The sequence below is a fragment of the Neopelma chrysocephalum genome, unplaced genomic scaffold, assembly GCF_003984885.1.
Source record: "Neopelma chrysocephalum unplaced genomic scaffold, ASM398488v2 Primary Assembly neopelma1_100, whole genome shotgun sequence".
NCBI classification, from domain to species: Eukaryota; Metazoa; Chordata; class Aves; order Passeriformes; family Pipridae; genus Neopelma; species Neopelma chrysocephalum.
In genome coordinates, this window is record NW_020897763.1 from 333,523 (window position 1) to 352,434 (window position 18,912).

Genomic DNA, 18,912 nt, shown 5'->3' on the forward strand with positions numbered 1-18,912 from the left:
CCAATTTTCTTCTCCATGGTTAGGGAGAGATTTAATTTCCTCTGGCCTGAAGGAGATTCCAAAGAGCTCTTCCAGCAGTTTAGTGGTTATTTACTTGGCTCTTTGGAGACAGCAATGAGCTACAAGTTATTTTTGCTCTTTTACAGTTATCAGGTGCCACTCTTAAATCAAATGACCTCGTTTTTGTTAAAGCTAAGAAAAATTACATCAGCTCATTCACATTAATAAATTACTTTGGTTGCTACTTGCTTTCCTTCCCCAAATGAAATACACCCCAGTAAGTCTTCAAGGTCACACCATGAATTGTCCCACATGTCAGTGCTGCAGAAGTTTGTACCATGAACTCACTGCTCCCAGAACTGTTTTTACTGGACATATTTAATACCTTCATAAAATCCCAGAATGGTTTGGGTGGGAAGGGACCTCAAAGCCCATCCAGTTCCACCCCCTGCCATGGGCAGGGACACCTTCCACTAGACCAGGTTGCTCAGAGCCCCATCCAACCTGGCCTTTCACTGCATTACAACCTACACTTATCAAGCATTTGATTATTTCCTGCTCAATTTATAACGATGTCAAACCAATAACTGGCACTTACTCGACATAGTATGTTCCATACTGAGGGTCTTCTATTTTCTCCCATCCATAAGGAAGTTCTGCAATCAGAAAGACCAAATTCCCCATTACAGTGGAAAGCTACCCACAGATATCAGAGTTTTTATGAAAGATCACACAGACTCATGGAAAACATGAGGAAAGTACAGGTCCTGTTTTCTTCCCTGATGAAGGTTGTGAGTTTGTTCCAGGGAATCTGAAGCCCTGTAACTATCACTCTTTCTTCCACTAGAGATGATAAGACCTATATTCAACAAAAATCACACCACTTTAAACATACCATAAACTTGAAGACCTATTTGATAAAGGTCCTGGAAGTTACATGCAAAAAGCTCCTTTCAGTGGCAAATTAAAATCTGGTAAGGTCGTGCCCAGCAGCTCATGACTGACTGAAGGTGGTAAGCAGTTACCACAGAGGTCAGATTATTCTAGTTATCCTGACTATGGTAATTCAAATATTAGAATAATGGATACAGCCAGGTAGCCAGGCATTTTAAGGACAAATTTGCCCTGCAATCTTGTTGGAGGCTGCCCTAAGTTTGACAGCAACAGGAATTTCCTGAGCATATGACAGCATGTTACCAATTACTAATACCAGCATCACTCCACAGGGTGTGACAGAAAACCCAGTGGGTCTATTCATTTAAATATTGTTCACTTGGATATCCTGCATCTCTGTTTAAAGTGCTCTTTTTATCCTGTGGTGAGCTGCACATATGTTTAATAAGCAGCAGTGTGCAGCCATTGCTCCAGCTGGCTTTATTATGGATCCGTGGCTGTTAGGCTGGGCAACTTTGGAGCATGACAGGCTATTCTGAGCCTGCCTCAGCTTTTGGAACATGTCAGGCATCTGCTGAAGACAGAGCTATCTGATACTCTTCTCTAGCTGACTAAATTGCCTGGCTATGTAGGAAATGGTTGCAGGAATTGCCTGCAGGCCACTCGTGAACCTGACCTGTGAGTCTTGAAGTGACAGTGGGGGGCATTGAAGGGAGTCAGATTGTTCCCTCTACTTCTGCATTCAAGTAAGGCATCATGTCACATGCAATAGTTATCATTAGCAATATGTATTATGCCATATCTTCATTATTATTTCTATATTCTGCTATTTATGGGCCTTCTCCTCCTGCCATAATTCCACCCGCACAACAGTGAGATCGTCACTCACGTGCAGCTTCCTCCTTAGCAATGACAGTTACTGGAACAAAACATCTCCTTCTCTGCTCAGGAGTGCAGATAAACCCTTGGTTCAGCCAGATTCTGCTATTCCAGGGAAAATACACCATGGACTTTCCCATCTTATATAAACTCCTACAGCCACCAAACCAGGGAGACTCAGCACGACGCTGCTCCAGAGCCACCTCGACCAGGAAGAAGCTTCTACCACAGAAGTAATGGATTGTATCCAGCTGGGATAAACTCAGACATTTATCAGTGACAGGTGGCGAATGAATTCTGAACATCTCACCTCCATCTTCACAATCTTCAGGGGCTTTGGCCTTCTTACAGAGCCGGGGGTCGAGCCACGTGGTCGTCTTGGTGTTGTGACTGTGGAGAAGAAAATGGGCCATTAAAAGAAGAAACTCCCTCAGAATGAAGAAACTTTGCTTAAGTATTTACTGTTGTAGGGAAACTGTAGCCTTTAGATAATACAACCTTTATTTGTGCCTCAGTCACATCATAAAAATGCTAAAAAGAAAAGGCACCAGCAGAGTGGAGACTCCCCAGAGACACAAACCCTCTTCCCAGACCCCAAAAGCTCATGTGGGAATAGCAGCTGTCTCTACCTGACAGGAAAAAATATTTTTAGCCTCCTCATGTGTTTAACTCTCAGGGAGGTTTCTGTTTCATTTTTGCCTTGTAATTCATAAATGAGGCAGTTTCACAGGTGCACACATGAGCTGCTTCCCTATCCTGGACTTTCATCTGGGCTATCTGTATTTTGAAGTGTGCATTCCCAGCCAAGGAACACAAGCAGAGAAGAAAAAATAAACAAGGTCTCAGATTTCACAGAAATCTGACATAGTGAAGGTTTCTATAATTATATAATTAAGTTATATATATATAATATAATTCAGTTATAATTCACTTAGCAATACCCACCCAGCTTTGTATTTGTGAGATACAAAACCTATAACAAACAAACTGACTTTGCAGTTTTCCTGCACAGTGGCAACTGCACCGAGCGTGCAACATCAGCAGGGAATTTAACAGCAGGAATAGACTTAATTTCATAAAGAAATAGAAGCAGTAAGAGCAGAAGAGAGGTGCAAGAGCAGCAGCAGCTTCCCAGGCTGCAGCCAGCAGCACTCCTCTCCCCCAGGGGCACAGCAAACCCTCCCTGGTGCTGGTTACTCACTCGATGAAGTAGATCATGCCAGTGTCTGTGTAGGCCATCTCCCAGTTCTTGGGAAGGGGTTCCAGGGTCTCATCCCTCGACAGATAATTTCTGAAGTCCATGTTGCTGCTTGTCTGGTTGTAGCTGGGAACAGGTTTCATCCAGTCAGGAGAATCTGAATGTTTTTCTTTGTTTTCTGCAGTTGTTCAGGGAAAGTGTTACTATTTGTCAGATGCTTATGTTGTTTCTCACAAAGAACCACCCTCTTAATCTGGCTACGAGTGGATGTCAAACACGTCCCTGTATGTGATGTGCATTTTTCCACTTTTCTTTTTTTTTTTTTCAGCTGTGAACTTTGAAAAGCTGACATGAAAACACTGAACTCTGCTCTTCCCCTGCCAAACAGAATTAACCTTGTATTATGTGTCTGAGCCTACCCTGAAAAAATCAACGCTGGCAGAACTCCAAGTTGACTACACTTTGTTGCTGTTCCTACAGAGAGAACAGTGTTTGCAATGCCATAATACAATCCCAAAAATCCTACTAATATTCCTCAAAGCACCAGAAGGAAATGCAGAGAAGACCCAAACCGCCAGTAAAACAAACAACACCCCTCCTACAAGCCACAAGCATAAAAAAAAAAGTCCCCAAAATCCCTGCAGGAAACTTTAAATGGAAACCTCCAGTCCTCAGAGCTGAGATTATGCTCAGAACCCTCTGTGATATGATGATGACCATGACCTTCACCCCACCACCAGCCCCTCTGTGGTGTTGCCAGCCCTAAAACTGGCAAGTTTAGGTCAGGTCTGGTCAGTGTAAGTCTGTCTTAAACACTCACACACAGGATCAGCTGCAAATGCAATGTGACAGCTCCTCTCCACCATCAGTTCTTCCCTTGAGATGAGTAACCATGACAGCAAAAGGAAAAGGGCATCCTGCCAATCTAGGAAAGGTCCTGCTGGACACTGCTCCAGCCTCAACACACTTGGCTTTATTTCTCTCCACAAGCTCTCCCTGGGTGGTTTCAGGTGGTGTCATAGTTCCCTCAACCAAAATCATCCGAAAATTTTTACATTATGAGCTGGTGCTGCCCCTTAAACCAACCACCTCCCTAAAATCTCCCATGTACAAACCCAGTAACCACCTCAAAACTAAACAATAACATCTACAGGGCACGAATTCTGCCCTGTGAAGGGCTCTGTTTTCTGAAGAGTGGATAAATTTTTCCTTCCTGCTCATGTAACTGGCCCATCCCCAGCACCACATGTTCTCCACCGAGCAGTGCATTCTATGATGCAATTGCACATCTGGCTGGGGGAACAGCTGGTTCTGTTTAAAAGATCATTTCAAAACACAGCAGAAGCACCAGCCTGAAGAGAAACTGCCTTCAAACTTGAGCAAAACTAAGGAAGCAGGAATGTTATTTGTAAACTCCTTATCCATTTATACAACACTCCAGGGAATGTCTCCCCTTGTCAACCAACCTATCCCTCCGCTGCCATTCACTGCCTCCTTTTCCTCCTCTTCCTCCTCTTCAGGGAGAGAACTTTCCATCCTTTGCATTTTGCTGACAGAAGTGGTTCTTTTCCTCTGCGATTCAGTATCAAAATCATTGTCAAAAAGAACTTGATCCACTGGATCAGGCTGGAAGGGGCTGGGCTCTGCTGGAGGCTTTGGAGTACCGTAAAAATTACCTGAAAATAAAGCAAAAATCAGGATCAATAAAGCACTGTCACTGCTGAAAGCACTGGCAGTGGTTGTGAGTGTTTTATTGCCCATGTAAATGTGTTTTGGTGAACACTGAACTCCTCAAAGAAAACTTCAGCACTATCAAAACACAATCAACAGTCAAAGCCTATTTACTCCTGCGTTGACTTTTTGCCAGTGCTGCTATTAGATATCAGAAAACAAGAGGTTTAATTCAAAATTTCTATCCTGCCACAAGTTTTCTAGAGAAAAAGATGGATTCGTTACTTTGCCTGGAATTCACTAATACTCCATAAAGAGACTTGGGGAACAATCTGAGAGAAGCAAAACAGTGAAAATCAATTATTCTTACCCTATACACTAATTAACAGAGTAATATGCAAGAACAGAAACATACTGAATTCAAAAAGCAAATTAATTTCGTGCAGAAACATAAAGTATCTATTTACATAAAAGCAGTTAAGAAAGAATTGATCTTAAAACCTTCAATTTTCTACTGACAACACACTTGCTAAACAAAGCTGTTAATATGGCTTCACCTAAAAATGACTTGTACTTGAGAAAAAGGAACAGATTTTTGCCTTCAATATTTTAATCTAAAACACAAAGGAATCATCTGCTGTTTTCTGGAAAAGAATTTCAGCAATTGACCTCTCTCCTGACTGCTCATATGATTTTTATTAAGGAATTGAGAGCACAGCAAGAAAGCTTCCCAGAATTCCTGCTGGGGTAACTTTTAGTGCCTGGATATGGTTTTGACCATGTAAATAAAATAAATAAGAATCCCTTCTGCAAATATCAGTGAGGGTGAGGCTCAGAGTGGGGACAGCCAGATAAAGGGCAGCTAAGGGGAAACAAAAAAGCACTAGTTTAGCCTAAATTTGCTCAGGAGATTTCCACAGAAAGGACAATGTCAACAGTGTGGGACATGGAAAACAAGAGGCACAGAGCCTTTCACAGGATTGTCTAGTTAGATAGTTTATTTTCTTTTTTCACCACCTTCATTACAGTGTTTTTCCCCACCACATTTAACAAAACCAACTTTGCTCCAGATTTGGACAATCTGGTCTAGTGCTGCTCAATTTTTCACTGGAAAATGCTTTTGTTTCCCTGCTGGATCAGAATTCCCCTTGCTTTCTGCCCTTTTGATGCACATCTGTGAGGAGAACGTGGCCCTGTTCTCTGAGCTTTACACAAAATCGACTTAATTCTGTTCAAATTGTATCAGGCACAGACAAACCTTTTCAGAATGCTTCCAAAAATGTAACGAGGAAAATAATCAGGTGGCATTAAGGCTGGTTGAAAGGACAACCTGTGATTTAGCCCAGAGCTTTAAAACCAAATCACTCCCCCTCTTTAAAGGTAACCCAAAAATAGACTCACTACGGCCTCTCTGCTACTTTGAGATCAACAAATGGGCAGGAAAAGTGGCACCACAGGAGCTGCACTTGGACTGAGATCCTGGACATGACTACTGAGCCCTTATTCCCATTCCATTAAACATCACCAACGTACCATCATATGTTCCACTTTCTAGCAAGGCTCCACTTTCTTCCAGTGCTTTAAACTGCTCAACAGGAATGAAATTATAGTCTACCCCAGGGACTTCCCCATCTCTGGGAGCCCTTGTAGTGCCTGCAAAGACAGAGAAAACACTCTTGTAAGATACTTAAGTGCTGCCTGTTACCAAATGCTGCCTGCTGTAAAATTCAGTAAAACAATGTATTTTTGAATCTTTATACAATTATGTCACTCCAGTAAGAGTTAGAACAAATGGTGAGCAAGTGAACAATAATGTATAAAAACTGGGCCAATAAGTTCCATAGGAATGACAGTTCTGGTACTGACAGAGGAGGAGAGAAAAAGCTGGATGAGCTGGTAATTACAGAGAATTCTTTCTTCTGCTCAGTGAACCAAAAAAACAACTTCTGTGGCAGCTGACGACGCCTGGGCCAGGCAATCCCAGTCTGGGATTCTGGGAACAGCCGTGGTATTTTATTTGAACCCAGCTGTAAGGATGCTCCATCTCCCCCTGCTTCCACCAGTACCAACTCTCTAATTTGCAATGAGGTCAGCGTGACTAAGCACGTTTGATTTTTGGGTCACCAAATCCATAACTGGGCACAAAACTTATTTTTCAACCTTACAATTGAGAGTGTAATTCAGCTACGCTCCAAGCCCTGGCTGTAGGTCAGCTTTTTCAAAGCAATCAGTAAATTGCTGTGTTAATGCAGAGGTTCTCAAAGGGTTGTGTCTATGAAAATAGGCCTCCCATAGTTAAAACAGCTTAATTAAAGCTCTCCTGGAAAGGACTGCACTGATTCATTACTGCCTACAACCTACCAGCATTTTAAAGGCACATGTCAATTTTGTCAGGCAGCAGCATGAACAAGAGCCAGTAAATAAAAGATAATAACAGTGAAATGCAGTTTAAGAAAGCCACAAACTCTTGGGCGTGCTCAGAGAGAACAGAGTTCCTGTAAACACAAAAATGTTAGTTGACAAACTTATAAGTTTTCAGTGCAATGAATATTTAAATACAGTCGGTGATGAGCCTTTTGAATCAGTCTGTCATCTCAGGATGATCAAACAGCTCCCCTGTACTCTCTGCCACTGTCACCCCTTCTGCACACAGCCCCTCCTGCCACCCTATTTCTATCACTGAAACACTCTGAGCCTGGAATTCTGAACTTACTGCTCTTTTTCAGTCAATATTGGCTGCACCAAATCGTGGCAACTTCAGCTATGAAACTATTCCAGCAAAGCCAGAAGTTCCTGCTGCAAGGTAAAGCTATAAACCAGATTAAGAGAGAAGGCAATTAAAGCTCATAAATGATGTGATTGTTAGCAGGAACAGATCAAATGAGGCTGATCTTTACATACTTACAAGGGATGGTTCTCAAGTAGAGATTGTCTCTGATCACTTGCTGGAGTTTGTGGTCTATCGAGCCCTTCTGGAACTGAAGGCTCAGGTAGTGGCGCAAGTCTTTGTTGATGACTTTTCCTTAAAAAACCCAACAAACGAGAATAACTTGTGAAAATTAAGCAGGATCTCACCACAAGAATTGTGTTTCACTGCTATAAATGTTTCAGAATAAAAAGAAAGCAGTGAAAGAGTTGGGTTGTTTTAAATGCAACGACCTGAACAGAAAAAATATTCTGTGCGTTGGAAGGGACCTTAAAGCTCATCTTGTTCCAGGACACCTTCCACTATCCCAGATTGCTCCAAGCCCTGTCCAACCTGGCCTTGGACACTTCCAGGGATGGGGCAGCCACAGCTTCTCCTGTGCCAGTCCCTCACAGGAAAGAGTTTATCCTGGCACAGTGATTTTAAGCAGAGCTGAGCAACAACCATCCAATGCCAGCATCTCCCAGGCAAGGCAGTGACAATATTCTGGAGTTGTTTGAAAGTCAATAAAAAGCACTCAAATAGAAAATGTATTACCAAAATTCAAAGTCTCCACAGACAGTAAACTATTGTCACTGTATTTTGAAGCAGTTTCCATTCAATTTACACCTACTCACTAGTCACCTGAGCTCAACATTTTGTCACCTGGGAACCTGCATCCTTGCTATTATAAGAAGAAAATATTTCCTTTTTAAAAACATTGCATAATAGAAGAGAGTTGGCATTTTTTTTTTTACAATTACTCCTTTGCAATACTTCTGTCGGGTATCATTAGTGAATCTGTCACATCACTGGAGAACCACGGCCCCTTCAGCACACAAATAACTGAGCTCTTGTATTACTGCCTCATCCTTCTGACAGGAGGGTACAAACCAATCTTTTGTACCCTGTCAGCCTCCCAGAAAGCACATTAAACAGGGTTCAGTGACCTTGGTAAATTTAAGTTACTTACTACAGCAGCACACTTGGGGCTTTAGGGAAAAAGCTCAGCCTTTGTCTCCAAACCCAGCCCAGGAGATGGGCAGCAGCAGGAGAGTGCTGGTGTAGCACAACAGCAGGGAAAAAAGCTGGAACAGACGACTGGTGCTGCTAAATTACGTCACCAACAGGTTATGAAATGCATAAACCTGCCCTAGGAAAGGTTCTGGCAGGAGCCTCTGAAGCCTGTGAGCCCAAGTGCTGAGGAGAACACCTCAAACAGGGCACAGACCCACATCAGTCCCCGCCCAGAGCTCACCTGCATCTTCCACCAACGTTTCTGCACTTACATAAATGTCACATTTGGAAAAAATCCCAACGCACCCAAACCATCAAAACCCTTCCACCGCTAACCAAGTTTTCCCAACCACGTTTCACTCCCGAAAAGTTGGCGGAATGTTTTGTTTGTGGCAAGTTTACACTTTCCCCTTCCCTTCCAGCCAAGTTAAGGCCAGGTCACACCTTGTACTCATCTCTCAAACACGACCTCAGCGACCACCACCGACCACCAGCAAACAGAATTTCGACCTGCACCCTCTTCCCTCCAAACAAAACTGTGGCAAGCGGAGGAGTATTTCCAAGTGGAACCAAGATTACCTATCAGCCCTTCAGAGAGGTCTGTGCTGTCCACAAATTAACCAAAACCCAAGCAAAACCACCTTAAGCCCCCAAGCAAAGAAAGAAAAAGCCCAGAAGAGGCAGCACAGCCTGTGCCGAACACCAGCCCCGAGCTCCAAATGAAGTCGATTTTTCACCTGTTTTAACACTTAATTTATTTAAAAATTACATTCAAACCCACAAAAATCATTCTGCAGCGCCAGGACAACACCTCAGCATCGTCCTTGTGGCTGTCCAGAGTTACACAGCAACTCCCACTGAAGTGGATCCCACTGAATCCTCCCAGGCATGGAATGTGCAGCAGCTCCGCAGCCCTCGGGGCCAACCCTGCCTGGTGTGATGCCACTGAGCCCCCTCCTCAATTCCCTATTCTACCATCATGAACTGTTCTTTATAAAACTTTGGATTTTGCTTTGCAGCATAATGAGCAAAACATGTCATCAAAAATGAAAACAAATGGGGTAATCTCCAGGAAGAAAAGTATTTTCCATTTGTTACTACAAATCACTTTGTTGTTTGTAGACAAGATGGTTTCTCAACATTAAAAATATGGTTTAGTGCTAAAATGGCCCATCCATCTCCCTGTCAAAGCCTGATCCATAGCTCTGCACTTCAGCAATCCCAGCATATTTCACTTAGGCAGATCAATACCCCCATATTTCACTCAGGCAGATGAATCTGGTCATTAGCTATGTTCAGAGCGCTGCACGTCAGAAAAAACCTGGCAAGAGGTGAAAATCTGCACTGTATGTGGAATTACAGAGACTTTATTCACTCACTGATCTTCCCCTCTTCATGTTTTAAAATTTAAAAGCTCATAAACCCTTTTCAATAAACATCAACTCAGTTAAAAGACAAAGTAAAGGCAAAGCTGCTGCTAAGGATACACCGACACTGAGGAGTTAATCTTAATATTAAAACCTTAAAGACTGGAGACCAAGACTCTGAGCCCAAGGTGACTAAACTGAAGACTGAAAGGGCTGCCTGGGGAAAACAGAGGAAAGTCAAACAAAACAGCAGGCAGAGGGAAAATGACAGAAAGTCACACAATGGATTAGAAGGTAGAAAAATAAAGTAATAGTGAGGATGCTTTAGGCAACCTCCAGAGCTTGCTCCACGCAAAAGCCACATTATTTCCCCTCCAGAAGCTGAACATGCTCCTTTACATTGTTTCACGCAGGCTTTTAGGAGAACCTCATGTATCAGCCTCTCCGAAATGACCTAATAAATGTCGGGTTGGTGTTTGTTGTGCTGCTGAGCTGCCTCTTAAGGATGACACAGGCAACACAGGGACCAGTCAAGAGGAATAATGTACTTTATACTGTTCAGGTTCTGCAAGATGAACAGGCACAAGCCTCTTGTTTTCAGTTTTAATTTAAATTAACCACGAAAGAGCTGTTTAAACGAGGATATGCACACTGCAGCTGGGCAAGAACTAAGTGGCTGCAGAAGGAAAAAAAAGGCTCGAGTGTCACTGCAGCAAAACACAGCGCTGGGAAGGACAGAGGCAAATGAGTGACAGGGACATGGTGAAAAACGGGGGTGGTGGCTCTCACAAATGTGCTGGTGAAGTTGCCTTTGCTGCTGCACCTAAGCAGGACGAAGAACAGCTATTTATACATCCAACCTGTCATGGAAACGCTCAGAACACACACTGCAGTCACAAACAGAGGAGCATTGCCATGGTGCTACTAGAACTCGGCACAAAACCCCCTCCTAGATCAGAAATGTTGGTAAAACAGCAAAGTTCAACGTTGAAATGTGCAAGTAAATTATAAGAATTCAGTCTGTGTACTTTTTATGTTGCTGTCTGGTAATAATGTCACAAGTGCCTCTGGCTAATGCTGCTGGTATATGGAATATCTGTGATGTCCCCCACCAATCACTCTGAAGACCACGTGGAAATTTTCCACATTGTTCTGATGAACCTTTTACACAAAGACAGGTGACAGCTTTCCAGAGACATGGAATTCTCTGCACTGCTGGGGAGTGATGCCTGAAGTTTCCATGCCAACACCTTCTGGAGACAGTGGCAGCTACAGGCTCCCAAGGAGCTGCAGTGCTGATGGGTGACTGAATAAGTGGACAGTGTTTTTCTCTCAAACTTTTTGAAAAATACTTCACTGTTCATTATAAAAGCAATTTTTCAAAGTAGCAGTTTATTAAAAGCATGCTGCTTTCCTATTAAAGTATGTAATTTATTACCAGGGCTTACACCTTCGCTGTAGCTTTTAGCATAAAAATGTAATTTTAAGTGAAGAGGTGAGAAAATGGAATTGCATTCCCTTGCTTTTGGTGGAAATTTTTAAAAGCTCAGCTGCAGACCTGGTGTGCTCTGCTGGTGAAGAGTAAAATCATAGAATCCTATAATGGTTTGAGTGGGAAGGGACATTAAAGCTCATCTCATTCCACCCCTGCCATGGGCAGGGACACCTTCCACTAGCCCAGGTTGCTTCCAAGTCCCATCCAACCTGGCCTTGGACACCTCCAGGGATCCAGGGGCAGCCACAGCTTCTCTGGGCAACCTGTGCCAGGGCCTCCCCACCCTCACAGGGAGCAATTCCTTCCCAATATCCCATCTAACCCTGGCCCTGTCCATGTGAAGCCATTCCCCCTTGTCCTGTTCCTCCATCCCTTGTCCAAGTCCCTCTCCAGCTCTCCTGGAGCCCCTTCAGGCCCTGGAAGGGGCTCTCAGCTCTCCCTGGAGCCTTCTCTTCTCCAGGTGAACCCCCCCAGCTCTCCCAGCCTGGCTCCAGAGCAGAGGGGCTCCAGCCCTTGGAGCATCTCCGTGGCCTCCTCTGGACTCACTCCAGCACCTCTGAAGGGGTCCCCAGGGCTGGAGGCAGCTCTGCAGGGGGGTCTCACCTGAGGGGGTAGAGGGGCAGAATTCCCCCCTTCCCTGCTGCCCACGCTGTGGGATCAGCCCAGGGCATGGAGGGTTTTGGGGTCCCAGCACACGTGGCAGGAGCACATCCAGCCTCTCACCCACCACCACCAGCCCCCACCAGCTCAGGGCTGGGAAGGCAGGAGCATTCCCAGCTATTCCCGCGGTGATCTGCCGCCATCTCCCGGCACCTTCCAGCTGATCCCCCTTGTTCCCCCCCTTTCCCACTCCCCAAATCCGCCCCAACCCCCTCCCCAGGGGGGGTTCAAACACCACAGAACGAAAATCACACATGGCATACACTGCCACGAGATTTTGTTTTCTCCCTCAGAGCAGAGCAGAGGGGAAGTGTAACCAGAATTCCACGTTCAGAATTCCCACACACGATCCCGGAGAGTCCACGGCTCCGCTCGGCTGCCTGATGTGTTACATAAGCCGGGACTGCAAAAGGCCACCCCGACCATGAAAACTGCACTGAAACACACGTTAGGGGCTGTAAAACAGTTCCCTGGCTTCGCTCACAGGATGAACTAAAACAGGAATTAACAGGGTTCCTCAAGTGGAAAACAGTTACTGTTTAATTAAGCTGGGCTGTCAATACTCAGAGTGAGATTAAGTGATCTTTGACGTGACTAAGCAAAAGCTGTTCAAAGAAATGTTCAGCCCCACAAAGCAGGGACGATGCATTAGGAAATCCAGGTTATAATTGGTGTGTAACATTAACTTTATTACGCTCCTCAGCAACTACTCACCTATGATAATGCCACAGAAGTTCCTGATCTAATTCCTGATCTAACATGTGCCTCCACTGAGCACAATTATTTCCAAGCATGCAAAGGAATCACTGTATTCACATGGAGAGGATGGAAAAGCCCAGTACTTCAGTACCCACACAGTGACCTGCCCACTGGCAAATCCACATCTGTGCTCCCAGAACGAGCAACAGGTGGGAGGTTCAAATTATTTCAATTAAGATAGAAAAGAGACAGCAGCATTTTGAGAACGCTCGACCCTGTCAGGAGGTGCTTCCTCAGGTTGTGGGGCAGAAACACAGATGGATTATTGTGCAGAAGCCTGCTTTCCCCCCATGGGAGGGGGCCAGGAGCCCTGGGAGCACGGAGCAGGAAGGCTGAGACCGACAGCTCAGGTCCCAGCTCACCCAGGGCTCCAGGACACGCTCCCACTCAACATCTCCCTGTCACCCTCCCAGGTGATGGAGGCAAGAAATCAAGTTTGGAGTCTGCCTGTGCAAGAGTGGAGCTCCCTAAGAAAATCTGGGACAGCTCAGAAGGTGAGATGACACCACATCTGGGCCAATGGCCCACCTGGGAACAGAGATCCTGGCCCTCTTATGGCTCAGGGTATCTTTGCAGCTTCTTCAAAGCGCAGCCGAGCTCCCCATCAGGTGCAGCATCACTTCCCAAGGGACAGGAGTGAGGAAACAGCTCTGTCCTGTCCACAGGGCTCAATAAGCACCTGGAGCCTCCGGCGATTACCAGCTGCTTTGGAGTTAAGTCGCCGCAAGGATGTTCAAAAGACCAAAAGCAGATAATCATCTCAGGAATGTGACACGAACTTCTGCTCGCCTGCCTTTTAATGAGCCTCGAACAGCGGTAGGTCCGCTCTGCTCCCGCTCCCAAAGTCTAAATTAATCACGTCTTTTGAGTGCCAGACCCGACACCAGAAAAGGCCAAGCGTTGACTAATTCAGCAGAGATTCTCCAAAGGGCCACGGTGGGCAGGGCTCCGGCTCCCACACCGCAAGGGCATCGTGATTTGCTGTATCACTGGTAGGTAGAGACATCTCTCTGAAACCAGCAATCTGTCACAAGACACAGATTCTCCCCTGACAGTGAACAGAACAGACAAGGTAAAGAATGAAAGCTGATTTCCCAGAGCAAACGTGGGAGAAGAGCCAAATGCATTAGCAGCTTATTTTGGGATGTGAAATGCAAATGATGTATTTTACAAAGAAAAAAAAAGAAAGAAAGAAAAATAATTAAAGGGCATGAAAAAAGAGCAAAAATATATTTTAATCTGTTCTGGCCATACTGACAAACTTCTCACCCCCTCCCTCAGCCCAGCATCATTTGCAAAGCTTTGGGTTGAGAGTAGACTAACAGGTGCCAAGAACCAAACTCTTCTGCAGTTACCAATGCTGTTGTCAGCAGAGGGATAATCTGGGAATGACCTGGGAAAGTTGTTTGGTGAAGGAAGGGAAAGTCCTGAGGATAAGGTGGTGATGAATGCAGATGCAACTGGACTAGTTGGGAATACGGATAGGTATCAAGGAGGTATTACAATTGAGAAAAGGGCTGTAAGGAGAAAATACTTTCAAAAGATATTTTAAATCCCTTTTTAACAACGGCTTTCAAACATTCACCAATGGAATCTCACTAAAGCCTGCTAGGCTGTGTGAATCTCCCTCTGCTAAATGTCTGCAGAGAACATTTGACTGGAGACAGGGACAGCAAAGCCATTTTCATTAAGCCATGCTGTACTCACACTAAGTTATTCCAGCATCTGGAGAAAACATGTTATAATAAAGGAAAAGAGGTAGTTGAGAAATTATCAAAACTTTCAGGCACAGGATAATTCGAGAGAAGGCCTTTACCCTGTTACTCCTTTATGATGAGGTTTAGTACACAGCCCTGCCAAGCCCATCCCAGCCTTCCCAAAGCTTGCAGGAGATCCATTTGCTTTATCGTGCCTCTTAATTGCACCACAAAGACATTTAGGAAACACGAGTCATATGGAAATCCTTACCCTCCTGATGCCAGTGTCCTATGGATATAGATCCAGGAGAGGGTCAGACTTGGGGTAGGTGAACCTGACCCCTCTGTCTGCTCTCCAGCTGCCCTGTCCATGGTTCTTCCATGCACTACATCCAAAAACTGGACATCTAATAAATACTGAAGACCTAAACCAGCTACATTTACATTTTACAACCCCCTACCAAACACTCCAAGGCACAGGACTGGGTGGGAAGTCCCAGGATATCAGCACAGAAGGAAAGAAGCAGGACTGGAGGAGCCCTCACCCATGAGCAGCAGGGCCTGCCCAAGCAGCAGAGGAGGACTTTTCATTCCTCTAAGTAACACAACTAATCTGGAAACTTTTAACCACAATAGGAAATCTTGTTTCTTTGTACTGAAGAAAAATCACAGTGCAGAGCATTTGCAGATTACCCTGCTGTGAAATAAAGGTTGTTAAGTGGCTAAATGTTACTGGTGTCAGTCTGCTTTGAAGAAAATTGAATTAAGGATCTCTCACGTAGCTGAACTATGGCTGTGTCATTAAAGGCATTCTGCAAATTTATAAAAAGTAAAGGGTAAGTGTGTCAGATTCACATAATTACATTAACATGATAGATGCAGAACAATTCATGGAGGAATTTAAGTAGTCTATTGTACAGAAAAAAAATCTCAGGGCTCTTCACAGCCACAATAATCCATTAAACCAGACTCATTTACTCATTGAAAGCTGAAAAATATTGGAAAGGTTTACTTTGAAAGGCTTAATTGTAGTTTGCTATATGCTGCACAATAAATTCTTGGTAATATTCTTATTTACGGAAATTATGGTAGAGATAAGCCTTGCAGTATTAATAAATCATTTACCAGAGCACTCAAATACTGGCAGGGTGTTTACAGTACTACTGAAAGAAATGAAAACCTGTTTATCCAGATTTAAGAAACAAGGTTGCCACCAACCTCATTACAGTTTGTACATCCCAGTTCACTGAGGGGATTTTCTTATTTTTGTTAGTAACACAGAATACACTCAGAAAACGCCAATAACTATGAATTTTGACTTGTTAAGCCTCTAGATTTAGATCACTAAAAATGATCAAAGGGGTGTTCAACACCAGCCTTTACAGGATAATGTCTTCAGATCCTCAGTCGAGGTGGTGACTGATTTAGGGAGACAAAGTTTCTCATTTCTCATTCTTGGACATCCCAGCACCCTGTGCTGCACTGTTCCCTTGAAATCTTACAGGGTTGGAAATGCTCTCCCAGCAAACCAGCCCACTGTTGGTAAACCTATGCAAAACTAATTTGGCTTTGTGTTTGCTTATGAACTTCATCATTAAAGCATTTCAAGTTTCGAAGATAACTGAAATATGCTTTGGAAGGCACAACCCCAAACAATCTTTGAGAAACACAAAAAGCACTGGCAAACCAGGCATTGTTTATTCCAAAAAACACTCGGAGCTGAGAAGGACAAGAGGTGAAATGTAAACAGCGGGAGGCTGGATGCAATCCCCCAGGGTTTTATTTTTGGCAGCACAGAAACAGCAAAGTCAACTGTAAGAGAAGCCTCCAGAGTGTGAATATCCATGGCTGGGTTCCTGATCTACCATGAAAAAAATCTATTGTTTAGTGCACAAGGAAGGGGAAAGAAAATATTGGCAAAACACAGATGGCATTAGCTGGAGCCTTTCAGTGCCATTTGGTTGGTGTATGAAAATAACACTTGTTACCCAGCTCACACTTGTCACCGTTCACAGATGCACCAAAACTGGCTGAATCTTGGAAGTGAAGAATAAGCCTGGAGTGATAGGACAAGTGGGAATGGCTTAAACTGAGAGACAGTAGGTTTAGATTGAGCTCCTCTGCTCTGGAGCCAGGCTAGGAGAGCTGGGGGTGTTCACCTGGAGAAGAGAAGGATCCAGGGAGACCTGAAAGCCCCTTCCAGGTCATAAAGGGGCTCCAGGAGAGCTGGAGAGGGATTTGGACAAGGGATGGAGGGTCAGGACAAGGGAGAATGGCTTCCCACTGCCAGAGGGCAGGGTTAGATGGGATATTGGGAAGAAATTCCTTCTTGTGAGGGTGGGGAGGCCCTGGCACAGGTTGCCCAGAGAAGCTGTGGCTGCCCCATCCCTGGAAGTGTCCAAGGCCAGGTTGGACGGGGCTTGGAGCAACCTGGGCTAGTGGAAGGTGTCCCTGTCTATGACAGGGGTGGAATGAGATGAGCTTTAAGGTCCCTTCCAACCCAAACCGTTCCACGAGTCTATGATCCAGCACAAGGAGGTTTTAACCTTCTACCACCTACCCTGAGCTCATCCCTCTCCACCTCCAGAGGCAGGGTGTGGGGACACTCCCCTGCACCCATGGAAGGCAGCTCCTATCTAACCACAGCCAACAACAAAGAGCTTTTCTTCAAACAACCTAAAAGCAGGAGCACTGGGCTCACATGCCAGAACACATTCCCAGCAGGGACAGCAGCAGCAGAGCTCCCAGCAGACTCCTGCTCCTTTCCCTCCTGCTGCTCCAGGGACACAGTCACGTCTCCCCAGGGCACCCCCGGCCAGCACACGGCAGGATGGGGACACACATCACTTTGGAACAGAGGGAAAAGTTGGGAATTGAGGCCAGCTGCACTTGGAAACCCGTATGTAGGGCACCAACAGATAAAGGCTCCACCGGACACAAAAACAAGGAGCATTTTGCAGTTACACAACTCCAGGGCAATTTCGTGGAGAGGTATTTTATCTTTTGATTAAAGTAGAGTGTATAAGTTTAGCGGGGTTAACATGAAACGAAATATACATGTAAAAAACCAAATATGAGTATCCTGAGAGCAGATGAAAAATGTTGGCAACTACTGGTGGACCACACAGCTCATTATTTTTCACCAAATGCTACTTTTCTTCTCTGTATCTTGTTACATCTACAGACACACTCAGCCTGTGCATGATTTCCATGGAATGACAGCATTTTAAGTTGGTTTTGTGCCCTGCACTGGTAGCAAAACAGCTTGCATAGCCTAATAAATTGCCTACAACCTTAAGGATTTTTAAAATGAAAATCCTTTTGAGTAAACTAGTCAAACTTTCAGACTCCAGCTTCACACACAGCAGTATCAGATATGATTACAGTAATACATTGCACGCACACAAAAATCCATTAACCATGGGAATACAGTCAGGAGAATTACCAGTGAGCAGGGTTTGCTCTGATCATGCCAAGTATTTTAATACTCTATTATTAAATAGGAGAACAGCAAGGCACAAAGGCCTGTACAGCTGTTTCTGATATAAGATCAGACACTGAAGGAGATATGAGCAGAACTCAAATGATTTAAAGTAATGAATGGGTTTCAAATCAAATGCAAACATAACCATTTCCTTCCACTTAACCGTGGGGAAGAAGAAAAACGCAAAAGAACTTTCCACAAGAGAAGTTTGACCTTTTATATTATATATGGAGACTTTCCTCTCTTCTCTTTGATTTGGTGTTTTCTTGAGACGTGAAAAAAAGCACTGAACAGATCAACAATCTTTTGCCTATTTATAAAGATTTGTTATATTTTCAAGTGATATTTTAGTGCTCTATTCTTCTCCAGATCCTTCCCCACACTTCGCTGGGAGGCTGCACATATCCTGCTTAACTCTTGGGAAAGATGGAGCATTTCACAACTTTCTGAAACAACTAAGACTCACTGCAGAGAATTTGGTTTAAATTCCCACAATACTCCACCTGCCAACACGGCCCATGATTTCCATCTCAATCAGATGCAGTGGCACTGATGGTAAAGAACAAGAATCCAGATAAACTGCACCCTGTGAGCCTCTGCCACAGCCAGGTATGAGACAGAGACAAGGATTTTCAGGGATGTCTGGAAAATTCAGCGAGCCTGGGAGCTTGAAACACCTCACAAAAACCAAACATAGGCTTGGCAAGGTCTAATTAAGCCTCTCGAAGTGAGAGTTGTAAACCACAAGAGGCAACAGGGTCTTGACACCACAACAGCATCACTGAGCAGGCTGGAATACACTGAGCAGGCTGGAATATGGAATTGTTAAGTTTGGAAAAGACCTTTATGATCATGAAGTCCAACCATCAGCCCAGCACTGTGTTCA

General features: G+C 44.4%; 1 protein-coding gene across 3 annotated transcripts in view; it reads right to left on the bottom strand.

Annotated features, from left to right (window-relative positions):
* MAGI3 (membrane associated guanylate kinase, WW and PDZ domain containing 3) overlaps window positions 1-18,912 on the bottom strand; it is a 68,624-nt gene that overhangs the window by 27,076 nt on the left and 22,636 nt on the right. For all 3 annotated transcript variants that reach the window (XM_027695277.1, XM_027695276.1, XM_027695278.1), the window contains exons 2-7: window positions 7,548-7,664; window positions 6,176-6,295; window positions 4,438-4,647; window positions 2,975-3,149; window positions 2,084-2,163; window positions 599-656 (exon numbers count right to left, since the gene is read on the bottom strand). In XM_027695277.1, the coding sequence (XP_027551078.1) occupies window positions 599-656; window positions 2,084-2,163; window positions 2,975-3,149; window positions 4,438-4,647; window positions 6,176-6,295; window positions 7,548-7,664 (760 nt within the window). The remainder of the gene's footprint in view (window positions 1-598; window positions 657-2,083; window positions 2,164-2,974; window positions 3,150-4,437; window positions 4,648-6,175; window positions 6,296-7,547; window positions 7,665-18,912) is intronic.